Source organism: Gopherus evgoodei, chromosome 3, assembly GCF_007399415.2.
Source record: "Gopherus evgoodei ecotype Sinaloan lineage chromosome 3, rGopEvg1_v1.p, whole genome shotgun sequence".
NCBI lineage: Eukaryota > Metazoa > Chordata > Testudines > Testudinidae > Gopherus > Gopherus evgoodei.
The window spans coordinates 142743441-142769305 of NC_044324.1; the positions used below are offsets into that span (position 1 = coordinate 142743441).

Here is a 25865-nt window from a genome sequence, read left to right on the forward strand (position 1 = left end):
TTTTGGTCTCCTGTTTTTTAATCGTAAGAAGGTAGCTCCTCAGCCCCAATTTGAGTGCAGTCATTTCAAGCTGAAATTTCAGTACGCAAATGCAGAAATGTGATTTCCCCACCACACCTCAAACAGTCAGAGGGAGCTTCCATTTACCTACTGTAATCCCTCAAATTGCGCAGCTGCAATTCTGTCATTGTCCATCCCCTTCCCATAGCATTGGTCTGTCTCTTTTACAGCTTCTTCCCTTAATCTCCAGTTTCTCTCCTCACGCTCCTGGCTCCATCTTCCTTTCTGCTCCTCACAAATTCCTACTTCTTGTGTGTAATCCTCTGGCAACATTTTATGTATTTGCAGTTTCCAGCTATACTAGTAATGTTGAGATGACTGTCTGTTTTAGGGAGCATGCCCTAGTTGCTCCAGCTTTAAGATGAGATGAATCTTCAAAGAAAATTAGCACCAACAGTAATGCAAACTGAAAATTTGGCTGTTTAAATTTCAGTGGGGAGTGACAAGAAGTGTGCTGCTAAAATCTGTTGTCGGTTTTAGTCTCTGAATTGGGTCACTGTAAGAACTTGCTTGAAAATCTTCCTGCTGAATATTTCTGCTGAATGTATTGGGACTATGTGCAGAAGATCTTTCTGCTAGAAAAAAATTACTCAGTCTTTCGGTTTTCAAAATGCATGAGAATGTTAGCATAGCTCATTACTGTCGTTCGTTGCATTTCTCAAGTAGGAGAACTGATGGTGATCGAAGATTAAATGAACCATTTTAACATACAGTAAATGTAATAAAACATGCCAAAACCTCTTCTCAGTTCTGGTACACTATATTTGTAGAAAGTACTACTAGAAATAATTATAGAAATCTTTAACTGGACTTTTCCGTGTGGGTGCAGGGAAACCAAAATAAATTACACTAAAGCAGCCTGATAAACTATTCTGTTACTGGCAGCACAATCCATAAATAATCCTATTTTGGAATGAATCCAAAACAAGATCAGAAGGGGAAAGGTATTGTTGAATGGAATAGTGAAATGTGATGGAATTTTTCACCTTGGGGATTATTTGCTGAGAGTAGCGGATGTCCTTCCATTAAGCTAAAACATAATATATTTAAACATCCTTTTACCTGCACATAAAAACACCTTATTTCAAGGTCATGGGTCATTTAAATGTCATCTTTGAACTACTTTTGGCAGTGAAATCCTGGTCATGCTGAAATCAATGGCAAAACTCCCATCAACTTCAGTGGGGCCAAGATTTCACCCCAAGATCGAATCTCTCCTCACTGCCCACACTGCCAAAGCCCTTGTCTAAGCCCATATCGTCTTGTGCCTTGAATACAGCAGTCTCTCCTCTCTGGCCTCCTACAGGTGTATTCCAAATGCAGCTGCTAAGATAATTTTCCTGGCATGTTGCTGTGACTGTCACCCTGCTTTTTTAACTCTCTCCTTTGGCTCTTTATCTTCCAACGTGTCAAGTACAAACTTCTTGTCTGCATTGTCAGAGTTCTTCACTTTTTACCCCCACCAGGCCTATCCATTCTATTAACTTATTGCAGCGGCTCTCAACCTTTCCAGTCTACTGTACCCCTTTCAGGAGTCTGATATGTCTTAAATACCCCAAGTTTCACTTCACTTAAAAACTACTTGCTTACAAAAACAGACATAAAAATACAAAAATGTCAGCACACTGATTGAAAAATTGCTTACTTTCTCATTTTTACAATTATAAAATAAATCAATTGGAATGTAAATATTGTACATACATTTCAATGTATAATATATAGAGCAGTATAAACAAATTATTGGATGAAATTTTACTTTGTTCTGACTTTGATAGTGCTTTTTATGTAGCCTTTTAGAATACTAGGCAAATCTCTAGATGAGTTGACATACCCCCTGGAAGATCTCTGCATACCCCCTAGGAGAATGACTGCCTTACACTCTACAAAGCTTGCCAGCCTCAATTACCTGCTTATGGGCACTTCCCACATTCTTTCCCCAATTCAGCCCCTTACAAAGAAGGACAAAACTCCCAGTCCAAATCTGTAAAGCTACCAAGACTTGATCTTCCTTCAAGTCCCTCCTTAAATCTCACCTCTTCCATAGTACATGCATACAGAAAACTGCCATCTGGTAACTGCTGAGCAGGTAGTGAGTTGTGTTTACTACAATTCACTACAAATTATGTACACAGCTAATCTGTGCTAAAACAATATACTATTTGTTAGCCCATCTTTTCTCTTCCTGCTTGCCCTACTTGTTTGTTTGTTTTATCTACTCGTTATGTCTTGCTTTTTTAGGTTGTAAGCTCTTTGGGGCAGGATCTATGGCTTATATCTCATATGTTGCTAGAGAACAAAGCCCCTACCTGGTGGTACTGCAATATAAATTATTAATATTAAAAGATGCCCTGAACAGGTGTAAATTTCTAACTACAGGATGTAAGGAATGAATCAGTTAGTTGCTGTGATATATCTTGATTTTAGTAAGGCTTTTGACAGTCATGCATGACATTCTCATAAACTAGGGAAATGGTCTAGATGAAATTACTACAAGGTGGATGCAAAACTGGTTGAACAACCTGTGATATGGTACAGCTTGCCACTGCAGCACCCCCTGCTGGCTGTCCTAGGGTTCAGCTCTGCTAGCCAGTGCACCCTCTTCTAGTGGTGTCTCACCACTGTCACTCCCAGGAACATAGCGTCCTCTTCATGACACAGCCCTCCAGCTGTGCTGCACTCTGTGTTCCCCCTTCCTGGGGACCTGCAATCCACTTTCCAGCCACTTCCCTCAGCAGCAACTGCAGCTCAATGTCTCGCCACTTCCTCAGTGGCAAAGGGGCTGGGGAGGGGAATTGACCCAGGCCCACCCACTACTCTGGGTGCAGGCCCAGGGACCCTGTAGATGGCCACCACTTGCTGCATCCCCTCCTCCTTAGTAGAGCTCCCTGACCCACTTCCCCACAGCCCTAGCACCCTCTGTGCCTTTGCCAGGACCTCAGACTGCAGATCCCTGCAGCCCCCCAGGAGCTGCCTTTTGCTCCCTCGGTCTCTGCCTGCAGTACTGCTCTATTCAAAGTGCTTGCTGCCTTCAGCCTGCAAGGCAGCCAGTCTTCTTCCCTCTTCAAGTTCCAGGCAGTGACTGAAGGTGTTTTGTTCTGCAGCTCTTCTTATATGGACCCACTGGGCCCTGATTAGCTGTTCCTCTCAGCCCTTCTCTGATTGGCTGCCTCCTGGCACCTCTTTCTGTTCCTTTCTATCTCCCTTGCCCTTCTGCTGGCTCGGGTCCCCTTTCTCATCCCCAATCGGGATGTGCCATTCCCTGAGCTCCTGTTCTGTCTGTGAGGGCACTTCCTCTTCCCATGCCCTGATTTCCCACAGGAAACAAGCATTCCCCCTTCCTTTTCTCTTCACAGGTTGGGGCCCTTGGGGTTTCCCTGCTCTCTTTCCCTTGGGGATAGACTTCTCCTCTTCCCAATAGGGGCATGCTCTCTTGAAGTGTCCCCTCTGCCCACAGGCATAACACTGGCCTGCTTGACCTTCTGGCCTGACCCTGGGACCGGGCTTCTTGCCCCAGGCTTCCTGGCTCCGATCACCTCCTGGAGGGTGCTGCTTCCATTAGTTGCCTCAGGCATTCCTGCAAGTATCTCTGTGCCTCCCACTGATGCCGCTGGTTTTCCAGGATCTGCTTCACCAGGGTCTGAATCCTCCTTGATTGCTCTTCAACTCCCTTCATTGGAAGCGGCAACTCTGAAGTCCAGCCTGAGAAGGTAGATCTGCTTTCTGCCGAAAAGGCCTCTGTACATGACAGCTCCATAGTTTGTTTACCCCCCAAGTATCCCTTAAATACTTTTTCAAACTCCTCTTCTAACAAGGGCAGCTGTCAAACAGTCTCTGAGTCTCTCACTCAGTCCCCTTCCCTCGGGCAACCAAATGCCCACATTCTCCACCACATGTGATGTGATGTGACTCACCACTGCGGCGCCCCGTGTGTTCCAGGGATCAGCTCTGCTACCCTCTTCTGGTGGTGCCTTGCTACCGTCACTTCTGATCCAGGGACTCACGTCACTCCCAGGACTGTGGCATCCTCTTCATGACACAGCCCTCCAGCTCCCCCTGTGATTTTTAAGAACAGGGTAGATATATGATGAATGGTCTGGGTATACTTGGTCCTGTCTCAGCATGGGGGATGGACTCGATGATCCTTTGGGGTCCCTTACAGCCCTGCATTTTTATGATTCTGTGGTTTCCTACAAAGATGTGGGAATCTTGGGTTTAAATCAGTACTTTCCAATAATAACTAGATGGAATAATGCAAATTCACATTTCTTCATCGTTATTTAGAGAGCAAAAATCAAATTTTCATGCAGCTCTTGGTCCCCACACTATGCGTCATGGCTCTGTGCCTCACTTAGTCAGTTTCACCACAGGCTTTGTTAGAGGAAAGAACAGCTAGAAAGACTCGAGAGAGAAAAATTACCTGGAAAATTGGTCTTTTAGTCATTGTGTATATTCACTCATCAGAAATACTCAATAGTGGGGATTTTGTCTGAATAAAGAGTGCAGTGTCAGGCTTAACATTCCTGCAAATGCTGCTGTTAACGGAAACTATTTTTTTTCCTGAGCCTTTCAGCTGTGCTATTCATTTTTTTTTCTGTCAGAGAAATAGTCTGTTAAAACAAGTTTCTTACTACCGCACTGTAAGGAGCTGCTGTTTAGTAAGAACAGGCCTGAGAGGTCAATCAGAGCAGTATCATGCTTTATATTACAATTACAAAAGCTTCTGGATGGGAAAGAGGATCTATGCATAATGTACCCTTCTGAATAAAATACACTGAAAATGAATATCAGCCATGATGTTGGTTTAATGTCTTGGTTTGTATATGGGGGAAGCATATTAAGTTGATAAAATTATGTATTCAGTTCCCATTTCTGTCTTTTGCGCCATTTTCACTTTCCTTCTGCAAGTGACCTTGAAAATAATCTCTTCTAAAATATTTCTGTAATTGTAAGCATGGATCTCTGTTGAGAAGTTTCATTAGTTTGACTGTTTTGCTGTTCCTACAGGGCTTCAGGAATATGTAGAGGCAGTATCTTTCCAATATTTCATCAAAACACGATCATTAATTAGTGTTAAGGAGATCAACAAACAGCTAATATTTACAATGGAAGACGAAGAAGAAGAAACAAACATGGTAAGAATTGTTTTGTTCACATGTGATAAGTTAGATTTATTCACTTTTATTTTCAAAGAAACCTTCCTATTCTTAGTGTTTCTAATGTATTTATTGCATATTGTAACAGCTTCTGGTGATCATTTCAATTTTTTATTTATAGGAAGCAAGCTCTTCATAAACACATAGTTGTGCTTTCCTTGGTAATACGACATGCTAGGGCAGAGGTGGGCAAACTACCGTCCTCCCTGGCCCCTTAGCTCATGGCCCGGGAGGCTATCCCCCTCTCCCACAGCCTCAGCTCCCTGTGTCACCAGCACAATGCTCTCAGCAGCAGGGCGGCGAGCTCCTGGGGCAGCGCAGCTGCAGAGCCCAGCTTGACCTGCTGCTCTGTGCTGCGCAGTGTGTGGCTTGCTCCAGCCGGGCGCCACCAGCCACTGGTGCTCCAGGCAGCGTGGTAAGGGGGTAGAGAGCAGGAGGTGTTGGATAGAGGGCAGGGGAGTTTGGGGGCTGTTGAGGGGTCGGGGTGGTCAAAGGGCAGGGAACAGGGGTGTTGAATGGGGGCAGGGGTTCTGAGGGCGGTCAGGGAGAAGGGGTGGTTGGATGGGGCAGAGGTCCGGCTGGGGGGCAGTCAGGAAGAAGAGGAGGTGTTGGATGGGGCAACGGGAGGCAGTCAGGGGCTGGGGTTCCGGGGGTGGTCAGGGGACAGGCAGAGAAGGGGTGGTTGGATGGGGCAGGGGTCCTGGGGGGGCAGTCAGGAATGAGAGGGAGTGTTGGATGGGGTGGTGGGGGGCAGTTAGGGGCTGGGGGAAGTTAGGGGCGGGGAGTTCGGGGTTGGTCAGGGAGAAGGGGTGGTTGGTTGGGGCAGGAGTCTGGGGAGGGGTGTGTGTGTGTGTCAGGGGTGAGAAGCAGGAGGGGTCGGATGGGGGCAGGGGCCGGGCCATACTTTCTTGTTTGTCCCCTAACTGGCCCTTCATACAATTTCTGAAACCCGATGCAGCCCTCAGGCCAAAAAATGTGCCTGCCTCTGTGATAGGGAAATGTATTGGGGCCATAATAAAAGTCAGTCAAACTGCAGAGGCCTACAGTGGGTTAGAGATGGTTAGTGCTCACAACATAATGGACTAACAAGATTTTAAAGTTAAGTCCAATTATTAGTTTAGCATTTGGCCAAACCGTGCTTTTCATGCGTAGTAGAAATAACCTAGATCCCTGATATGTGCCTTTTATTCATGGACCAGGCTGAGCCCTTTTCATTGGGAAAAGGGGCCAGTATATTAGCGTACTGTTCGATAATTCTCAAGGAACTATTCTACATTTTGTAATGCATATTGCTTATATGATTATATCCAGCAGGCACTCAGATATCATACTGATAGGGGTAGCATAAGAACCTAAACAGAAGAAGCAAAGGAATGTAAGGGGTACAGTAACTTCAACTGATTCAGTCCCATTGCTCAACAATGAGCTAATTACAGGAGCCAACAGCGGAGAGTGATGAGAGGAAGGGTGTTGTCCTCTGTCAGTTTTATCAACTTGCAGTTTTTTCACTATAACCAGCTAGTATTAAAATACGTGTTCTGTGTCCTAGCAAGGTCACCGATATCTCACTTAGAATTAATCTTGAACTTCCCCAGGGAACAGACTTGCTTTCCTTCCTTTCCTGTGCCTAAGCGTCTTCCATTTCTTGCCCTTCCTCTCTCCTCTGCCCATCCCTAAATAGAACATTTTGTATATGGCCAAAATACAGCCTGGTCATCATTTTTATGCGGCCTTTGGATGAACATTCTATTTTTAAAATTTATATTCGGATGTAAAGTGGATCAATGTGTGGAATTCATAATGTTATTTTAATTGCTGTTCTAATGAGATATTTGCAGTCTTTAAAGAGAAAAATCTCAAATTACACTGAATGAAGATGCATAGAGGTATCCACACTGGATGGGCAGACCGGTGGTCATCAGCATCAGTTATTTCAAAACCAAAGAAACAGCTGCAATTCCTCCCCAAAATTTTTGAAAAAAGAATAAAGTCTTAAGCAAGCTATGATGCGATATTAGCATTGTCTCCAGAAAGTGACTGAACAGGTTTGTTCGGAAACAAAAGTTAGTTGGTCAAAGGAAATGATCACTATTAGACTATAAAAGCTAAACTCTGATGTCTGCAGCCAGTTGTGAAACCAGGCTTATAGTATTGTTTTTTTCTTCTGTAACGTGAGTAACAGTGCACACATTTTTCCATGGGCTTGACTTGGTTTAATTTTTGGATGAATGACCAGCTGTTCAGATCATGAATGAAACTCAAGTAGATACTGTCATAACTGTCCTACTCAGATCTGAACCTTAGAGTTCAGAACATGAGAAGCTAGCATGAAACCTCCAAACTTAATTACCAGCTTGGATCTGATATCGCTGCCACCAGCCAGAATTCCAGTGTCTGGCTCACTCTGGTCTCCCCAAAACCTTCCCTGAGGGACCCCAAGACTCAGATTCCTTGAGTCTCACAACAAAGGGGAATAAACCATTTCCCTTCTCCCTCTTCCCCTCCAGGTGTTCCCTCCCTGGGTTCCTGGAGAGATATACAGATTCAAGCTCCGTGAATCTAAACAAAGGGATTCCACCCTCTTTTTACCTCCTCCCAGATTTCCCCGCTCTGGGTACTCTAGGAGATTCCCTGCTTCAAGTCCTTGAAACACAAGTACCAAGAGATCAAATCTCTCTCCCCCCTCACCCAGAGGGTATGCAAAGTCAGGCTTAGTAAATCTAACACAAAGAGATTTTCCCCCTCCCTTCGTTTCTTAGCCTTAACCAGTGAAAATCACTTAATAGGTCTTAAAAAGAAAGCTTTATATAAAAAGAAAGAAAAAGACATAAAATTATCTCTGTATCAAGGTGACAATATAAAAGGTCAATTGCTTAAAAGAAAAAATGAATAAACAGCCTTATCCAAAAAGAATACAATTTAACACATTCCAGCAACTACACACATGTAAATACAAAAAAAAACAATATAAACCTATTGTCTTACTATCCTTGTACTTACAACTTGGAAACAGAAGATTAGAAAGCCTGGAGATAGAAAGAGCACTCTCAGAGCCGAGAGGGTCACCGAACCAAGACAAAGAACAAAGAACTCACACCTAAAACTTCCCTCCACCCAGATTTGAAAAAGTCTTGTTTCCTGATTGGTCCTCTGGTCAGGTGTTTGGTTCCCTTTGTTAACCTTTTACAGATAAAAAAACATTAACCCTCAGCTATCTGTTTATGACAGATACATTCATATCTCTCAAGGCTTCACTATGGGGAGGTGGACACTGCTGCAATCGCAGCAGGGGTCAATTTAGTGGGTCTAATAAAATCCCACTAAATCAACCACAGGGCGCTCTTGAGTCAACCCCAGTACTCCAGGTTCCCCAGAAGATTAAGGTAAATCGACAGGAGAGCATCTCCTGTCGATGCAGCACAGTGAAGACACCAGGGTAAGTTGACCTAAGCTACATCGACTCCATCTATGTTATTCACGTAGCTGGAGTAGCATAACTTAGGTTGATTTACCCCCATAGTGAAGACAAGCCCTAAGAGGGCTCGTAGAAATTAAACAGTATAAAAGGTCACTGCATATACATAGGGCAAGAAAAGGTTTAATGAGATCCTGAAAATTAAGGAGTATTGTTGGGTAACTCCCCAGGAAGAGCTCCATAGCAAAGTAAAAGGTATGTATTATGGTATGAATATACTAGTAAAAATGGTCAGTGCCATTCAAAGGTGTCCCTTATGCCACTGCTAGTTAAACAATTGCAGAGAAGTTGGAACCCTGTTAGGAGATCCAAAGTACTCTTGTAATGTCAGCTGGACACAAAGAGATTCAGTGGTGCAGTCATGTTGTTCAGACTTGAGAAATAAATAAATCCCTTCCCACTGGCACTGTAGGCATGCTACACTCTTCCTCTAGCTACGGGAAGAGAAACCTCTGCCACCGCCTGAGCCCTTGGCACCCTCTGTGACTGTAGTGCTTGCCATTATGGATCCTGTTGCCCTTGCCTTCCATCTCCAATGTCTCTGTGTGTGAGAAAGAGTTTCAGAATGAGTCTCTGTGTTTCCCCTTCTTTTCAGCTTATCTTTCAAAAGCCACAAAAGAAAAAAGTTTCAGCCATTATGTTACATTAGTTTCCAGATGAAAGTATATTTTGCATTTTGCACATACCTTTGCCCAGAATTGTTGCTGAAATTTCATGGTGACAGTGATGCTTCAGCAGTCTAAAATGCCAAAAATGTTGAAGAAATTTCCTGGAAAAATGTTTACTACTGTAACACAACATTACTAAGTCCTAGGTATACTCAGAAGTCTGTGTGTTATGTAAGGTGCAAGTATCTTCATTGATAAATATTCTTTCTCCTGAAAGAAATGCTGTAAATGTAATATGTGGTGTCTTTAGATTGCTAGCCTTTTGAGTTGAACACTCAAGCATGCAGCTGCATAACATTTCCAGGCAGCTGGAATTCAACTCTAGGTATAGTATTAAGCAAATGTCTCTAGAGAAGAGCAGACATCTTGAAGACAGATGTTCAAGGGCTGCCTTTACTGAGCAATTTGAAACCATGATGTCTTAACATTTTAATACATTTCAGAATGATCAGGCTTCAAGTACTATCACTAACTGAAACAAGTGTTTTGTCCCATTTGAACTGTTGACAAGGGCAAGTGGGAGTTTTACATAGAGGAGCACAGCACCAGTTCTGCTGCTACAGATAACTCATGGAAAATCACTTTATTTAGAAGAAATTGTGTTGTAAATCACGTTTTTCATAGTTCTCTTCTTATATTCCCTACTACTAAGAATATTTGCAAGGAAACCAGATCATTGAGTTCATCTGCTCCTGTTGAAGGCAGAAGCCTCTGTGACCTACTCATTTTCACAACAAATTGTGATGTCATAAATACAGGATTTATGACCCTGGGTCTTACATTAACTTCTGCACTAGCATTGGGCAGGTCAGTTAGGGCCAGTTTTTTTAAACCTGGTGGCCTGAGGTCTGTGCACAAAACTGTAAATGCAAGTAAACATATATGCAGAGACAAATTTGGTAACTATGTGTACAGATACAGATGGTAGATATAGGGCCTGGATTGCTGTCTTCAGTGTTTGAAAATGTTTGTTAATGCATTTGCCACTGTTTTCTTATCTGTGAAGTGTAGAAGATACATACACCTGTAAGGTACAAAAGTAAGGGTTAATGAATTTTATGAAGTGCTTTTGAAACGTAACCTGCTACTATATAGAAATGCTATGTAGTTTAATTTTACTGAACATTTTTCAATTGTTGGTCTACAGTTATGCCAGTTAAGCCAATGTGTGTTTAAACTGGTGCAAAACACCATTTCTTCACTTTTCAATATTCTGTGTTGTGTTTTGTCCTCAGCCCTCCTCCAATCCACATGATAAGCAGCTGTACACTTGGAGTCTGAAGGTAACACCTGTTGATTACCTGCTGGGTGTGGCTGATCTAACAGGAGAGCTGATGCGGATGTGTATTAACAGTGTTGGAAATGGTGATATAGACACCCCTTTTGAACTGAGCCAGTTTTTACGTCAGATTTATGATGGTTTTTCCTATATTGGCAACACTGGACCCTATGAAGTGTCTAAGAAACTATATACCTTGAAGCAGAGTCTGGCCAAAGTAGAGAACGCCTGCTATACATTAAAAGTGAGGGGTTCTGAAATCCCAAAGCACATGTTGGCTGATGTATTCTCCACCAAAGCAGAAATGATTGACCGAGAAGAAGGTCTTTCCTAAAACAGTGAGACAATCATGGCCCTGAAGGGCCCTGGGCTGTACAGTTGGAAGCTTGTTAGTATTTTGGGTTTGTTTTCAATAGACCCTCGTCATGACTTTTATGTAGTGATGTTTTTAGTTTTACTTAGAAGAGCAAGATTATTTGCAAAGGTAACTTGTAACAAAAAAAACCTACCCTTTAACATAATGTGTAAGTGCCCACAGAGGAGAGATTCAAATATTTGTTCAGTCTCCTGTTTTCTTCGACTCTGTGTGCTGTCATAATGGCTAAATATCAATGCTACACTCAATGGTGGGTGTCTTTCAGTGAAGTGGACTCACTTCAAACTGTCTGGGCCACTGCATCAGTTTTCAGTGATCACATGATGCTCAGAGCATGTTATGAATAATTAAATTTTGTGATTCTAATTTACCCACAATTTCTCTTGGGCCCCACACCTTAGTGTAGCCTCTGTCTGTGTACCCCCGTGTCAGAATAGGGGGTGGCCAAAGGCCTGGATAAGCAGTAGCCTAATGGTTTAATCAGAGCAAAACAAACCCAGCCTCCCAGCAGCTAAACCTACCCTAGTGTTTGATTCATTAGATTATTGGGATCAGAATGTTTTTATAGGCCCATTTGAGCATACTTCTCTGATGCTGGATCTCCATTGTTTAATTTGTATCTGCTTAACACAAATGTTTGTCTCAGTTGAGCTGAAATTGAAGCAGAGCCAAAGGTGTATGTAACCTGTAGTTTGGGCTGACTACTGTTTTTGAACATGAAACTAACAGTTTTCTGCTCATTGATAAAACTCATAATACCTGGTTAATATTACTGTATACCGGCCATTTCAGGGCTCACAGCTTTATTTTAGCTCTGCCTTGTTGCCTTACTGTTTTGGCATCATTTGGAAAATCCTTTAAAAAATGAATTTATTGTTTTAAATTTAAAGAATAAAAGCTTTAACTGATGCAGCATCTTAGTATGCTGAATAGACCTGTTCCTGGACAAGTGCAGAAACGTACCAAACAAGTTTATCATGGATAATTCAGCAGTAGGACAGACTTGTTGATCGATGCTGGTTGCATGCTGGTCATCTAAGAGGATACAAGGTTAAGACAGTGGGTAGAGTTCTGCCCTCCACTATATTTGTGGAACCCCAAGGGACTCCAGTGGAGTTGAACTGGTGTTAGTGAAGAAATAATTTGTTTCAGTGTGTTTAACTGAGATGTGACTTATTCCTTTGAAATGTGTTGCCTTGTGTGTTTTAATACTATTATGAAATAGAAATTACAATAAAAATAAGGCAGATGAGCAAATTCCCTGCATTTATTTGGCATTCTTGAGCTTATTGGCAGATAATCTGAATTCTCACTTGTATCTAAAGTTGTGAAAGCCCCTTGAAACTATATATTATGCTGGGGGGAAATAGCAGATAAAATAATAATCTCTTTTTAAAAAAATTTTTAAAAAGCTACTGCAGGAAATAGGCCCCTTAAGCACAAATGAAAATACTGCATGTTTGTTATTTCCACTTCCATATGATGTAGTACTGCCAATATTTTTCCTGTTAGCATGGTATATCCTAGTTAACTGGGGTCATCTGATGCATGACCAGAACAGCAGTTACTTAGTGTTTATCACAGGTTTTCCCATTGTTTCCATGTAAAGAAATATTTGGTGAGTTGAAAAAGGAGTGTTTTTCCAATTGTTTAATACCTTTTAAAGTGCTTTTTAAAAAAACAATAAAATCATTAAAAAACTATTGTGAATGAGTGGTAGTTCTTTTAGCTATCAGTCTTATTTGAGAATACTTGACTAGTAATAGCTGAGTGCATTCCATTCTTACAGTTCAGAACTCTATTCAAAGGTCTGACTCATTCCCCCATACTTTTACCTCATGATTGGCAATTCACCAGTACATGGTCTTTTCATTGTTTCTCCCCCCCCATTAATTTTATCCTATTAATTAAAAATAATAATACAGCTGTGGCTGCACATGGGCCTTCCACATGCATAATCAAATGTAGAGCTCTTAAAGAAGTTGACACTCTGATGGCAAGACAAGTTTGAACAGTACCAAGTGACTGTGCCTGTTGTACCTACAGCTTGATTTTTCAGATGTGCTGAGCACCTAGAGCTTCAGTTGAAGCTGGTGAGAGTATGGTACTCTGCATTTTGGGAGGAAGGAACTTATATCTCTCAGAAAACTTGCAGTAAGATGTACTTGTCTGAAGCAAAACCATGAAGAGATAACTGCTGGAGGCACCACGAGATATTAAACAGAAGTCTCTTCTCTCTGTTCTGGCAGCTATCAGGTAGTACTTAAAAAGTCTATGGCTCTTTTTAAACACACAATGAGATGAACCCGGCTACCCTGGCAGTGTTACCCTCTTTCAGTGAAACAGATTCTAAAGCCCAAGCTGCTGCATTTGCCATTGGTGAGCACATAATGGCTATCGTATCTCACAAAGCTACCACTGCACTAGTACTGTCACTCATTGCTTTTAAAGCACTTTGGAAACCTTTGAATACAAAAGGAGCAATTCTTCTCTTTTCAGAGTCTCTTAAGAACAGTTACACATTCTGCCTAATATATATTGGGTTTAACAATTTTGAGATTGGAATAAACTTTCCACATGGCTATAGAAGATATTTAATTTTTGTAAATGATGTCAGGCATGATTTTTAAGCCTCTTAGGGGCCCTCCAGCAAATCAAATCCATGAGTAATCATTAGTAGGAACAAAGTGTGTGTGATATATTAAAGCACCATGAGAGATGGGAAATAGCTAATGGCTTGCAAACCTCTTGCTCAAGGAAATATTTCCCCCCAAAAAACAATTAGACTGTAGTTATTTGAAAAGTGACATTTATCCACAAAACAAGCTTCTAAACAAGCAATGGTAGTTTTCCCATTTCTTATCCCATTACTCTGTGGAGCCATTGATATGTTTGGTATTGAGCCAGAACAAGGTGACGTCATAGCAGATGTTTCACGAAGGCTGCCTTGGGTGCTAAAATCATCTGCCTTTTTTAAATCCTCTTAGAGAAATGAATTTTCTGTTTGGTTTCACGTTTGTACAGAAACTACTCATTTGCAACGGGGAAAAGAAACCCATCATATTTTAGCTTTCCTTAACTGCCAGGGAAGTTATGCAAGAGAACAGCTCCCTGTTGACAGAACGTGTAATATTATTTTGACTTACTGTCTTGGTTATTTTGGTTTTGCACAAGGTTTACCATAATCACACACATACGTTTTAAACTTGGTATCTATACAGTATCCAAAATGTATATAGTGCCATATGGAATATAGAGCAGACATGGCCTTTGCCCCAAGGAATTTACAATCTAAGATTAGACCAAACAGAGAAAGGAAGATGGTAAGCAGAAGGGAGGAGATGGAGAGGAAGGGAAGATGAGGTTTATATCAAAAGAAAGCCGTTGCTTGTTTTAGTGCTTTCCTGATTCTGAAAAGAAGCTTTAAAGTTTTTTTAACATTTAAAGAATTAAAGTAATTGTTCTGTTGTTGGGATGGTGGAGAGTCACAAAAGGGGAGAATGAGAAGGTGTTTGTGTGAGGAAAGGGAAGTGGAGTGTAAAGGGAGATGAAGGCAGGAGAACTGTGGGGGAGGGTAGCCATGGATGAAGATATCAGAGTGAGGTGCAAAATAAGCTAGATACATCTGGTGATGTGAGGTGAGACCATGGGAGGGTTGTGCGGGTCAGGAGTGACTTGCAGAAAGTTAGACAAATCATTTGAAACCAGATGATTTTGTTAAGAAACATTACTTTTCTTCCATACAGCAGCTTGAAAGGAAAGAACCCTGTGGATTCCTGGGGCACCACCAGCTGCCCTCCGATTTTCCACAGTTTTATTTTCCCTTGGGGAGCCCATTCCTGGTACAGGAATTCCTTTTTCCTCAGGACTCTGTCCCGGCAGCCTTCCCCAAGGGGGTTTGCAGTGCTGTGGCCAGCAAGTTCCCTTAGTTTCTCTAAGGAGAGATCCTTTCGCAGCTCGGTCTGGAATTTAGCTGCTGGGGAAGGAAGTGGAACCTGCTCCCTCTTGCTGTCTGGGCCTGGGGTCACAGCCCCCCTGAGCTCTGTCTCTGGTAGCTTCTTTCCTGCTGTGTAATCACTTCCCAGCAGCACGTCTGGACCAGGCAAACCTGGTTGGCAGCCGACCTGCCCTGCCTGGGTGTCCCCCCACTCAGCTGGGGTCTTAACTCCCACTGTGCTCAGCACTGCCCTTGCTGTCCCAGTGGGGGCAGGCAGCAAGCTCTTTGCTCTTCTTACAGCATCAGAGCCAGCGTGAGCCACCTCTTCAGTGTGCAGGGGGACGGGGAGCATCTCTTCCTCCCACTCAGCCCCAGGGGTCTGGTACAGACAGGCAGGTATCCCGATTCCCTGATACGACCAGCAGGAGGAGCGCAGGCGTGAGTCCTGTGTGTTTACACCCCCTTTGAATCCAGGAAGGAGCACTTGAGAGTACCCCACAGGGAGGAATTCTCAAGCCCTTTCACCTCCCCCCTCCCCCGTGGAAGAGCAGAGAGAAAAAACAAAGGAGATGAGCTGTGGCTATCAGTTAGTCAATCAACATGCACAAACCTCACAGAACACCAAAAATCCAATCCTATTCTTAAAAAAAAGTAAATTTTAATAAATCAAAAAGAAAGAAAGTACATCTGGAACTTAGGCATTTGCTAGATTTTAAAAGAGCAATTCCAAAAATTAAGCACCCAAACTAGCTTTTGTGGTGGTTCAGCTTAAAGGTTACAAGCAAACAAAAGTATTTGGAATTAGCACAGAGGAGATCCACAAGCCAAAATAAACCTGGTAGCATCTAACTAAACATTCTATATCCAAATTATTTCTTCTAGGTATGGAAAACACTTTTTCATACCTGGTTCAAACCTTAGACAGTATTTCTGCTTTTAGCATTGCTGCTCTGTGTCCCTGCAACCCAGAGAACAACAGACAAAGGGAAATTTCTTTTCCCATTTTAAAAAGTTCTATCCTTCCCATTGGCTCTTTTGGTCAGGTGCCTACTTTTTTTCTTTACCTGGAGGACTTCTTAACTTTTTCAGATAAAGCAAGTAAAGAACAGGTACCAAGAAGGATTTTACAGCTAACTGGCTGGCTGGGTGTCTATCAAAGGGAGCTCCCCTTTATTTGTAACAGGTGATCCCCCACCCCTTTATTTATAACAGGTGATTTTCCCCTCCCCCTATCCTTATGCCTGAAGTTAGGCATCTAAATGAAGAGAGCCTGGTTTCACAAGGTGCTGACGTCCTACTGGAGTCAATAGGAATTGCACATACAGAGCAGTAACACTTGCAAGATTACGCCTCTGCCAAAAATTAACAAAACTTACTTTTCTGTTTTTATTTACACATACAGCCTGTGGCAGGAAAATGAGCCCAATTCACAATTTTTAGTAAATACAAAGAGAACATTTTATATCCACCTGTATTTTGACAGCTACAATCTTTGTTGTGAATCACAAGCCTTTGCAGGCTCGTTACATACCAAAATTAATATGGTTCTTCTTCGAGTACTTGCTCATATCCATTCCAATTAGTTGTGTGCGCGCTGCGTGCACGTTCCTCGGAGACTTTTTACCCTAGCAACACTTGGTGGGTCGGCTGGGCGCCCCCTGGAGTGGCGCCGGTAAGGCGCCTGATATATACCCCTGCCGGCCCATCCGCTCCTCAGTTCCTTCTTACTGCCCGTGTCGGTCGTTGGAACAGTGGAGCGCGACTTAGCTGTTCTCTACCTCCCTAGCGATTCTCTCGTTTGTATAGTATCGTGTATATAGTTCTTTTACTGTAGTTCTAGTTAGTATATAAATTAATAGTTCTTATAGTTGTGTATATAGTTATAGAGGATCAGGGGCTCACCCCTTCTCTTCCCCCAGTACCGGGGCCCATGCCGGGTTCACCGGGCTTCAAGCTTTGCGCGGCCTGTCATCGGCCGATGCCCACAGGAGATCCGCACGACTCCTGTTCAAAGTGCCTAGGCGAATCCCACCTTGCGGACAAGTGCCGAATCTGCAAGGCATTCAAGCCCCGGACGAAGAGAGAGCAGGACATTCGCCTGAAACAACTTTTGATGGAGGCAGCTTTAACTCCTCCATCCTCGGCACCGGGACCAAGTGCCTCTTCCGCACCGGACCACCCGGCACCGATAAGGGCTCCTGGTCCCCACCCTTCACCGGCCCAACCCTCCAGCCGGCACCGCTCCCTCTCCCTGAGAAGCAAGAAGCACAAGGCTCCTGCGGCACCTACAGCTACACCACAGTCGGAGCGTATCTCCAAGACGGACTGCACGGCACCGTCAGCTGCCGCGGCACTGCTTGTCTCCGCACCGTCGATTCCGGCTTTACAGGAGCCGTTGAGTCCGGTGCCTACCAGCTCCCCAGCACGCGCTGTGGTTGAGCTCGTCGTGCCCTCCACGCCGGAGACCTTCTCCGCGGCGCGGGACCTAATCTCTCTAACAGAGCCCGAATTGCCCCAACCCCCGGCACCACCGGTGCGGGTTATTCAGTCACTGGGCAAGCCCACCATGGTGCGACCACCTTCACTGGGCACCACTGAACACCGTCGTTCCCGATCTAGATCCCGCGATCACTCTCGGCCTCGACATTGCTCCCGATCCCGGCGCCGCTCGCAGTCCCGGTACCGTTCTCCATGGTACCGGTCGTACTCGCGGCACCGCTCAAGATCCTGGTCGCCGTCGTGGTACTCTTGGCACCGGTCCAGATCGCGGCACCGACGTACTTATCGCAGCCGATCCCGGCACGCCGATATAATGCACCGGTCGACCTCCCGGCACCGCGCTGGTAGGAGGTCCCGGTCCCGCTCCCGATACCGCCACAGTTCCCGGTACCGTTCGCCGGTACCACGCAGAGATGAGCTCTATGGGCGCAGAGACCTGGCCCAATCAACTTCAGCTCCTCCGTGGCCATCGCGTTACCCGTCCGCCTCCTCACACGCAGACAGCGCCTCCTACGGGGGTTCAGATGCGCAGGCCTACCCGGACCATGGACCACCTCAATGGTCTTTTTGGACACCTTGGGCCTATCACCAAGCCTAGGGCGAGCCAATGGGTCCTGCATGCTCCGGCCACTCGGAGCACCATGCACCAGAGGCCACAGTTAGCAAACCTCCCCCCGCTGGTACGGAGGAAGACTCTGCACATGCACCTGAGCAGCATGATGTTCCGGAGACGGAGGTCCCCCAGGACGAGGCGTAGAGGAAGTTCCTGAGGTGGAGGACCCGGTGGTTAGTATATTATCGGCGGAAGCACCAACCAGGGTGGCCCTCCCCTTCCTCAGATCGATCCAAGCCAGAGCAGACACCACCTGGCTGTCCCCGGCTTCCATCCCACCCACAGCCAGGGGAGTAGAATGAAAATACATGGTGCCGTCTAAGGGGTATGCATACCTCTACGTGCACCCCTCCCCCTGCTCGTTGGTGGTACAATCAGTCAACGAGGAGCACCACAGCCAACAAGCCCCCGCGCCAAAATCTAGGGAGGCCAGGCGCATGGATTTGCTGGGCTGGAAAATATACTCTGCTGGAGGCCTTCAGCTCCATGTGGCGAACCAACAGGCCCTCTTAAGCCGCTACAGCTATAACACCTGGGAAGCTGTTGGCAAGTTTACCGAGTTGGTTCCCCAGGACTCCTGTCAGGAGTTTACAGCTCTCCTAGAGGAAGGGAACAGGGTCGCGAGAACCTCACTACAAGCCTCATTAGATGCCGCCGACTATGCAGCCAGAACAGTCGCCTCTGGCATAGCTATGCACCACATATCTTGGTTACAAGCCTCCGGCCTACCGCCTGAGCTACAATACACCATTCAAGACTTGCCATTCGATGGACAAAGTCTATTCTCGCAAAAGACAGACCTCAGACTACAGAGTCTGAAGGACAACTGGGTTATTATGCATTCGCTGGGAATGCATACACCCCAGACTCAGAGACGGTCCTTCTGCTCCCAACCTCAGCGCCCTTACCCCCCGCCTCGACCAAGACAGGATCTTGCCTGAAGACGAGGCCGTACTACCCACAGACATCAGTCTGGACCTCAAGAGGGCAACAATTCCGGTCCCACCAAACCACCACCGGGACCCAAAGCAAACTTTTGAGGGTGCGCCGGAGAGCAGTGTGGTCTCAGCTGACTTCAGATCGTTGGGTCCTACATACGGTGGAGCTTGGATACCGTCTTCAGTTTATTTCTCCCCCTCCCTCCCCCCCCCCTTGTCCCTCTTCAGGGACCCCTCTCACAAGCAACTCATCATTCAGGAGGTTCGCAAGCTCCTCTCGATCGGAGCTATAGAGGAGGTACCGGAGGAGTTAAGGGGCAAGGGGTTTTATTCCTGATATTTCTTAATCCCCAAGACAAAAGGGGGCCTCCGGCCCATCCTGGACCTGCGAGGTCTGAACAAATTCATCAAAAAGTACAAGTTCCGCATGGTATCCCTAGGAACCATCATTCCTTCCCTGGATCCCGGAGATTGGTACGCCACTCTCGACATGAAGGACGCATATTTCCACATTGTAATTTATCCCCCGCACAGGAGGTATCTGCGCTTTGTGGTAAATCAGGGTCACTACCAGTTTACTGTCCTTCCCTTTGGTCTTTCCTTGGCCCCTCGGGTCTTCACGAAGTGTATGGCGGTTGTTGCTGCTTCCCTGCGCCGTCGTCGAATACACATCTTCCCTTACCTCGACGACTGGCTTATCCGAGGGACTTCAGAGGCACAAGTGATCAGCCATGTCACCATCATCAGGGAGCTGTTTATGCGTCTAGGCTTGATCATCAATTTGGACAAGTCCACCCTGGTGCCTACGCAGAGGATAGAATTTATCGGGGCAATGCTGGACTCCAACCTTGCAATGGCCAGTTTGCCCCTGCACCGGTTTCAAGCCATAGTCTCCCTTGTCGAAAGTCTTCAGAGCTTTCCAACCACCTCTGCTCATACTTGCCTTGCTCTCCTGGGGCACATGGCTGCATGCACTTTCGTCACAAGGCATGCCAGACTGCGAATGCGCCCTCTGCAAACCTGGCTCGCTTCGGACTATCGGCTGGGCAGGGATGCCATAGACATTATCCTGACAATTCCGCCGGATGTTCTAGGCTCCCTCAACTGGTGGAAGACATCATCCCGAGTGTGTGCGGGCCTGCCGTTTCATCCTCCCCAGCCTTCCATGTCCCTAACAACGGACGCGTCCTCGCTGGGCTGGGGTGCCCACCTAGGGCTCCTGCGCACCCAAGGCCTTTGGTCACCCCAGGAGCTGACGCTCCACATCAATGTGTGAGAGCTGAGAGCGATCCAGCTGGCATACCAAGCGTTTCAGCGCCATCTACACGGCCGTTGTGTTGCAGTGTTCACGGACAACACAACGGCCATGTATTACATCAACAAGCAGGGTGGGACACAGTCCTTCCCTTTGTGTCAGGAAGCGATATGGCTATGGGATTTCTGCATAGCCCACTCCATACATCTAGTGGCCTCCTTTCTCCCGGGGATACGGAACACCCTCGCAGATCACCTGAGCAGGTCCTTCATATCACACGAATGGGCCATCCGTCTGGACGTTCTCCATTCGATTTTCCGGAGGTGGGGCTTTCCCCACATAGACCTGTTTGCATCCAGAATGAACAGGAAATGCCAGGTGTTCTGCTCCCTACAGGATCGCTCCCCGGGCTCCCTGTCGGATGCGTTCCTGATTCTGTGGACGGGCCGCCTCTGTTACGCCTTCCCACCGTTCCCTCTCTTCCACCAAATCCTGCTCAAGCTCCAAAGGGACAGAGCCCGCCTTATCCTGATCCCTCCGGCTTGGCCGAGGCAGCACTGGTACACCATGCTGCTTGACCTGTCCCTGGCAGACCCAATTCCCCTGCCACTCTGGCCGCACCTGATCACACAAGACTTTGGCAGGATGCACCATCCGGACCTGCAGTCCCTTCATCTGACTGCATGGCTCCTGTCTGGTTAAACCAGTCGGAGTTGCGCTGTTCTGCCGCAGTACAGCAGGTGTTGCTGGGGAGCAGGAAGCCCTCCACGCGCTCGACATACCTCGCAAAATGGAAGCGCTTCTGCCACTAGTGTAACCAGCACAGCCATTCTCCGCATTCTGCATTAGTCCCCACTACCCTGAACTACGTGTGGTCTCTCAAACAGCAGGGGTTGGCGATCCCCTCTCTACGAGTACATCTTGCGGCTATATCCACCTTCCATCCGGGGGAAGCTGGCAGTTCCGTTTTTTCCCACCCTATAGTTTCCAGATTCCTCAAGGGCTTGAAGCGACTATACCCACAGGTCAAACGGCCTACCCCTACCTGGGACCTGAACCTCATCTTAACCAGGCTCATGGGGCCCCCTTTTGAGCCTTTGGCCACATGCTTGCTGCCGTACCTGTCCTGGAAAACAGCTTTCCTAGTCGCTATCACCTCAGCTAGACGAGTCTCAGAGCTTCATGCATTGACTGTGGATCCTCCATACACTGTGTTCCATAAGGACAAGGTACAGCTGCAACCGCACCCGGCATTCCTCCCTAAGGTCATCTCCGCCTTTCACGTTAACCAGGACATCTTCCTGCCAGTCTTTCGTCCAAAGCTGCATTCATCGCAACGAGAGCAACAGCTCCATACTTTGTATGTCCGACGGGCTCTCGCCTTCTACATTGAGAGGACCAAGCCCTTCCGGCGCTCACCTCAGCTATTCGTGGCGGTGGCGGAACGTATGAAGGGCATGGCAATCTCCTCCCAGTGTATTGCATCTTGGGTGACATCCTGTATTCGGGCTTGCTATGACTTGGCTCATGCTCAGGCGGGCCATCTCACTGCCAACTCTACTCGGGCTCAAGCCTCATCTGCCGCGTTCATGGCCCATGTTCCCATACAGGACATCTGCTGTGCGGCCACCTGGTCTTCCATCCATATGTTTGCATCGCACTACGCATTGGTCCAACAGTCTAGAGACGATGCCGCCTTCGGCTTAGCGGTCTTACATTCTGCAACGTCTCGCTCCGACCCCACCGCCTAGGTAAGGCTTGGGAATCACCTAATTGGAATGGATATGAGCAAGCACTCGAAGAAGAAAAGACGGTTACTCACCTTTGTAACTGTTGTTCTTCGAGATGTGTTGCTCATATCCATTCCACACCCGCCCTCCTTCCCCACTGTCGGAGTAGCCGGCAAGAAGGAACTGAGGAGCGGATGGTCCGGCAGGGGTATATATCAGGATCCATAGCGGCGCCACTCCAGGGAGCACCCAGCCGACCCACCGAGTGTCGCTAGGATAAAAAGTCTCCGACGAACGTGCATGTGGCACGCACACACCTAATTGGAATGGATATGAGCAACACATCTCAAAGAACAATGGTTACAAAGGTGAGTAACCGTCTTTTACCGATGCTGCTGTTTCTCTCTTGTTTTTCCCTTTTCATTTGGCTCCCTCATTCATTTTCTGACTTTTCCTATTTCTTAACTTGTTTGTTTCTCAGGTTTTGGCCAGCAGGTGGGAAGGAGCTGCCCCATCCTCCTGAGCCATTGGCTACAGTGGTCTCATGACTTAGTCATTTCCATCCTAGCTGACACCCTTGATGAAACATCTCCATGCAGGAGCATGTCTATTCCAGCTGCCAGAAGCAGAGATCTGTTGGGCTCTGAATGCAGGTTGGTTTTGCTCATGACTCCGTTTTGAGAAACGCTGCTGAAACTGGTGGGTCTGGGTAGGCTTCTATTTATTTCAATGTGCCTGTCTGCATACATCCCATTACAACCATTGTACCATGTGACAGTGGGTGTCTGGATGGGTTGATAGGGCTCACGTTGCTTCTGCAGACAAGCAGCCCTTGGTTATTTTTAGGTTTGTAATCTTCACAAGCCAAAGTAAAGTCTGGGAAGCAGGGACCATGTTTCTAGTTTAGGAGAGAGTCATTCAGGATCACCATTTTCCACTAGTTTACCCTTTTTTTACCCCACTTAACATCACTTTTAAAGGGCTGTTTATGGAACCTAACAGAGGAGTGTTTGCCTACAACTTCTTCTGGAGCCAGTCAATGCCTCCCTGAGTACTGGCTAGTACTGATGTCATGTGTCTTCTCCCAGCTCCTCCCATAGGCTTGCAGGCTGATGCTTTGGTACTATTGTGCCTTTCCTCTGCTATCTGCTGTCTGAACTCTGAGCCCCTGCAATTTGATTTCTAAAACCAGCTTCTAATATACTTTTACTGTAATTACCTTTAAGGGTTTCCCTTTTATAATCACTGTGATGGGTTGGATCAAAGAAACTCCCTGGGAGCTGCCACCTGGTGTGCCCAGACTGCTTCTACCCCTGCCTTTCCTGCCAGCTCGGGGCCCCAGCACCCTGTCTTGCTGAGTCAGACACTCCCATCTGCTCCAGCAAAGACCCAGGGTCTGAATTACTTGCCCCAAAGCTGCAGGTTTACCTGAAAGCAGCAAACATAAGTGTTCCTGTCTTTAACACTCAGATGCCCAGCTCCCAATGGGGTCTAAACCCAAATAATTCCGTCTTACCCTGTATAACGCTTATACGGGGTAAACTCATATTGTTCACCCTCTATAACACTGATAGAGAGAGATGCACAGTTGTTTGCTCCCCCAGGTATTAATACATACTCTGAGTTAATAAGTAAAAAGTGATTTTATTAAATACAGAAAGTAGGATTTAAGTGGTTCCAAGTAGTAACAGACAGAACAAAGTAAGTCACCATGCAAAATAAAATAAAATGTGCAAATCTATGTCTAATCAAACTGAATACTGATAATCTCACCCTCAGATATGTTTCAGTAAGTTTTTTCCTCAGACTGGACACCTTCCAGGCGTGGGCACAATTCTTTCCCCTGATACAGCTCTTGTTCCAGCTCAGGTGGTAGCTAGGGGATGCTTCATGATGGCTCTTTTTTTTTTGTTCTGTTCCACACCTTTATATATCTTTTGCATAAGGCGGGATTCCTTTGTCCCTCTCTGGGTTCCCACCCCCTTCTTCTCAATGGAAAGACACCAGGTTAAAGATGGATTCCAGTTCAGGTGACATGATCACATGTCACTGCAAGTCTTCATTGCCCACTTGCCAGCACACACGTATACAGGAAGACTTACAGGTAAAACAGCCACCTTCAGTCAATTGTCCTGGTTAATGGGAGTCATCAAGATTCTAAACCACCATTAATGGCCCCCACTTTGCATAATTACAATAGGACCTCAGAGTTCTATTTCATATTTCTAGTTTCAGATACAAGAGTGGTACATTTATACAAATAGGATGATCACACTCAGTAGAGTATAAGCTTTGTAATGATACCTTACAAGAGACCTTTTGCATGAAGCATTATATTCACTCAGTAGCATATTTTTATAAAACCATATAGACTGCAATGTCACCATCACACTCGCCCCTCATTATTTAAATAAAGGGGTTTCTGTCATGTAGGGTCTGCCCTTCATTGCCAAACAAGATCAGATAGCTCAACAAGCCCAATGTCCTATGTTGCCCCCCTTGGCCTTGCTTAGCTTATGACATAGGCACCAACTGCATGAGTGCTCAAGGGCTCAAGCACCCACCGGAAAAAAAAGTGGGTGCTCAGCACCCACCAGCCACAGCTGTTTTGCAGCACTGCCAATCAGCTGTTTGGTGACTTGGAGAGGCACTTGAGGGAGGGCAGAGAGCAGTGAGTGACGGGCGGGGTGAGAGCCTTGTGGGAGGGGGCAGAGCAGGGTTGGAAAGAGGTAGAGTGAGGGTAGGGCTCGGGGAAGGGGTGGAACGGGGGCAGAGTTGGGGTGGAGCACCCCCAGGGAAAAATAAAAGGCAGCGCCTATGGCTTATGATATCTGGTTTGACCACGCTACCATTTGTTTGCTTGTCCCACAGCTGTTTGCTTTTCTTGCCACTCTTCCCTGTAGGCATGATACTCCCTCTAGTGCACAAAGCCACTACCTTTTCCATGTAATCCTTCCTCTAGACTCACTTCTACCAGGATGCCAGAGGACATTGCCAACAGCACTTGGGAGGACAGGATTAGAATTCAATGTAATCTTGAGAAATTGGAGAATTGGTCTGAAATCAATAAGATGAAATTCAGTAAAGACAACTGCAAAGTACTATGCTCAGGAAAGAAAAATCAAAGCACGACTACAAAATGGGGAATAACTGGCTAAGGAGGTAATATTGCAGAAAAGAATCTGGGGGTTATAATGGGTCACAAATTGAACATGAGCCAACAACGTGATGCAGTTGTGAGAAAGGCAAATATCATTCTGGGGTGTATTAACAGGAGTATTGTTTGTAAGAACTGAGAGGGAATTGTCCCAATCTACTCAGCACTGGTGGGGCCTCCACTGGTGCATTGTATCCAGTTTTGAGCACAACACTTTAAGAAAGATGTGAACACATTGGAGAGAGTCCAGAGGAGAGTAACAAAATGACCTATAAGGAAAGGTTGAAAGAACTGGGCATGTTTAGAGAAGGATGAAGTGGGACATAACACCCTTCAAATATGTCAAAAGTTGTTATAAAGAGGATGGTGATCAATTGTTCTTCAAGAAGTAATTGGCTTAATTTGCAGCAAGGGAGACTTAGGTTAAATATTAGGAAAAGTTTTCTAATTCATAGAGATCGTTAGGCACTGGAATAGGTTACATAGGGAGGTTAGGGAGGTCATCGGTCTATCACTGAAGGTTTTTAAGAACAGGTTAGGTGTAGGTATATTTAGGCTATGTCTACACTACGCACCTTACAGTGGCACAGCTGGGCCACTACAGCCAGGATGCTGTAAGGTGCGTAGTGTAGCTGCTCTTTGTCACCCGGACAGAGCTCTGCTGCCGACAAAATAAAACCACTTCCAATGAGGAGCGGTAGCTTTGTTGTGGGGAGAGAATTTCC

The 25865-nt window shown here is 45.8% G+C and overlaps 2 protein-coding genes across 3 annotated transcripts in view; both read left to right on the forward strand.

Annotated features, from left to right (window-relative positions):
• TSNAX (translin associated factor X) overlaps window positions 1-12721 on the forward strand; it is a 46080-nt gene extending 33359 nt beyond the window's left edge. For both annotated transcript variants that reach the window (XM_030556890.1, XM_030556891.1), the window contains exons 5-6: window positions 5065-5192; window positions 10592-12721. In XM_030556890.1, the coding sequence (XP_030412750.1) occupies window positions 5065-5192; window positions 10592-10969 (506 nt within the window). In that variant the 3' untranslated portion in view covers window positions 10970-12721. The remainder of the gene's footprint in view (window positions 1-5064; window positions 5193-10591) is intronic.
• Window positions 12722-13063: 342 nt separating this feature from the next.
• The window catches only part of DISC1 (DISC1 scaffold protein), a 405341-nt gene continuing 392539 nt past the window's right edge, over window positions 13064-25865 (forward strand). The window contains 2 exon segments of the mRNA XM_030556889.1: window positions 13064-13267; window positions 22465-22636. Coding sequence (XP_030412749.1) covers window positions 22564-22636 — 73 coding nt within the window. The 5' untranslated portion in view covers window positions 13064-13267; window positions 22465-22563.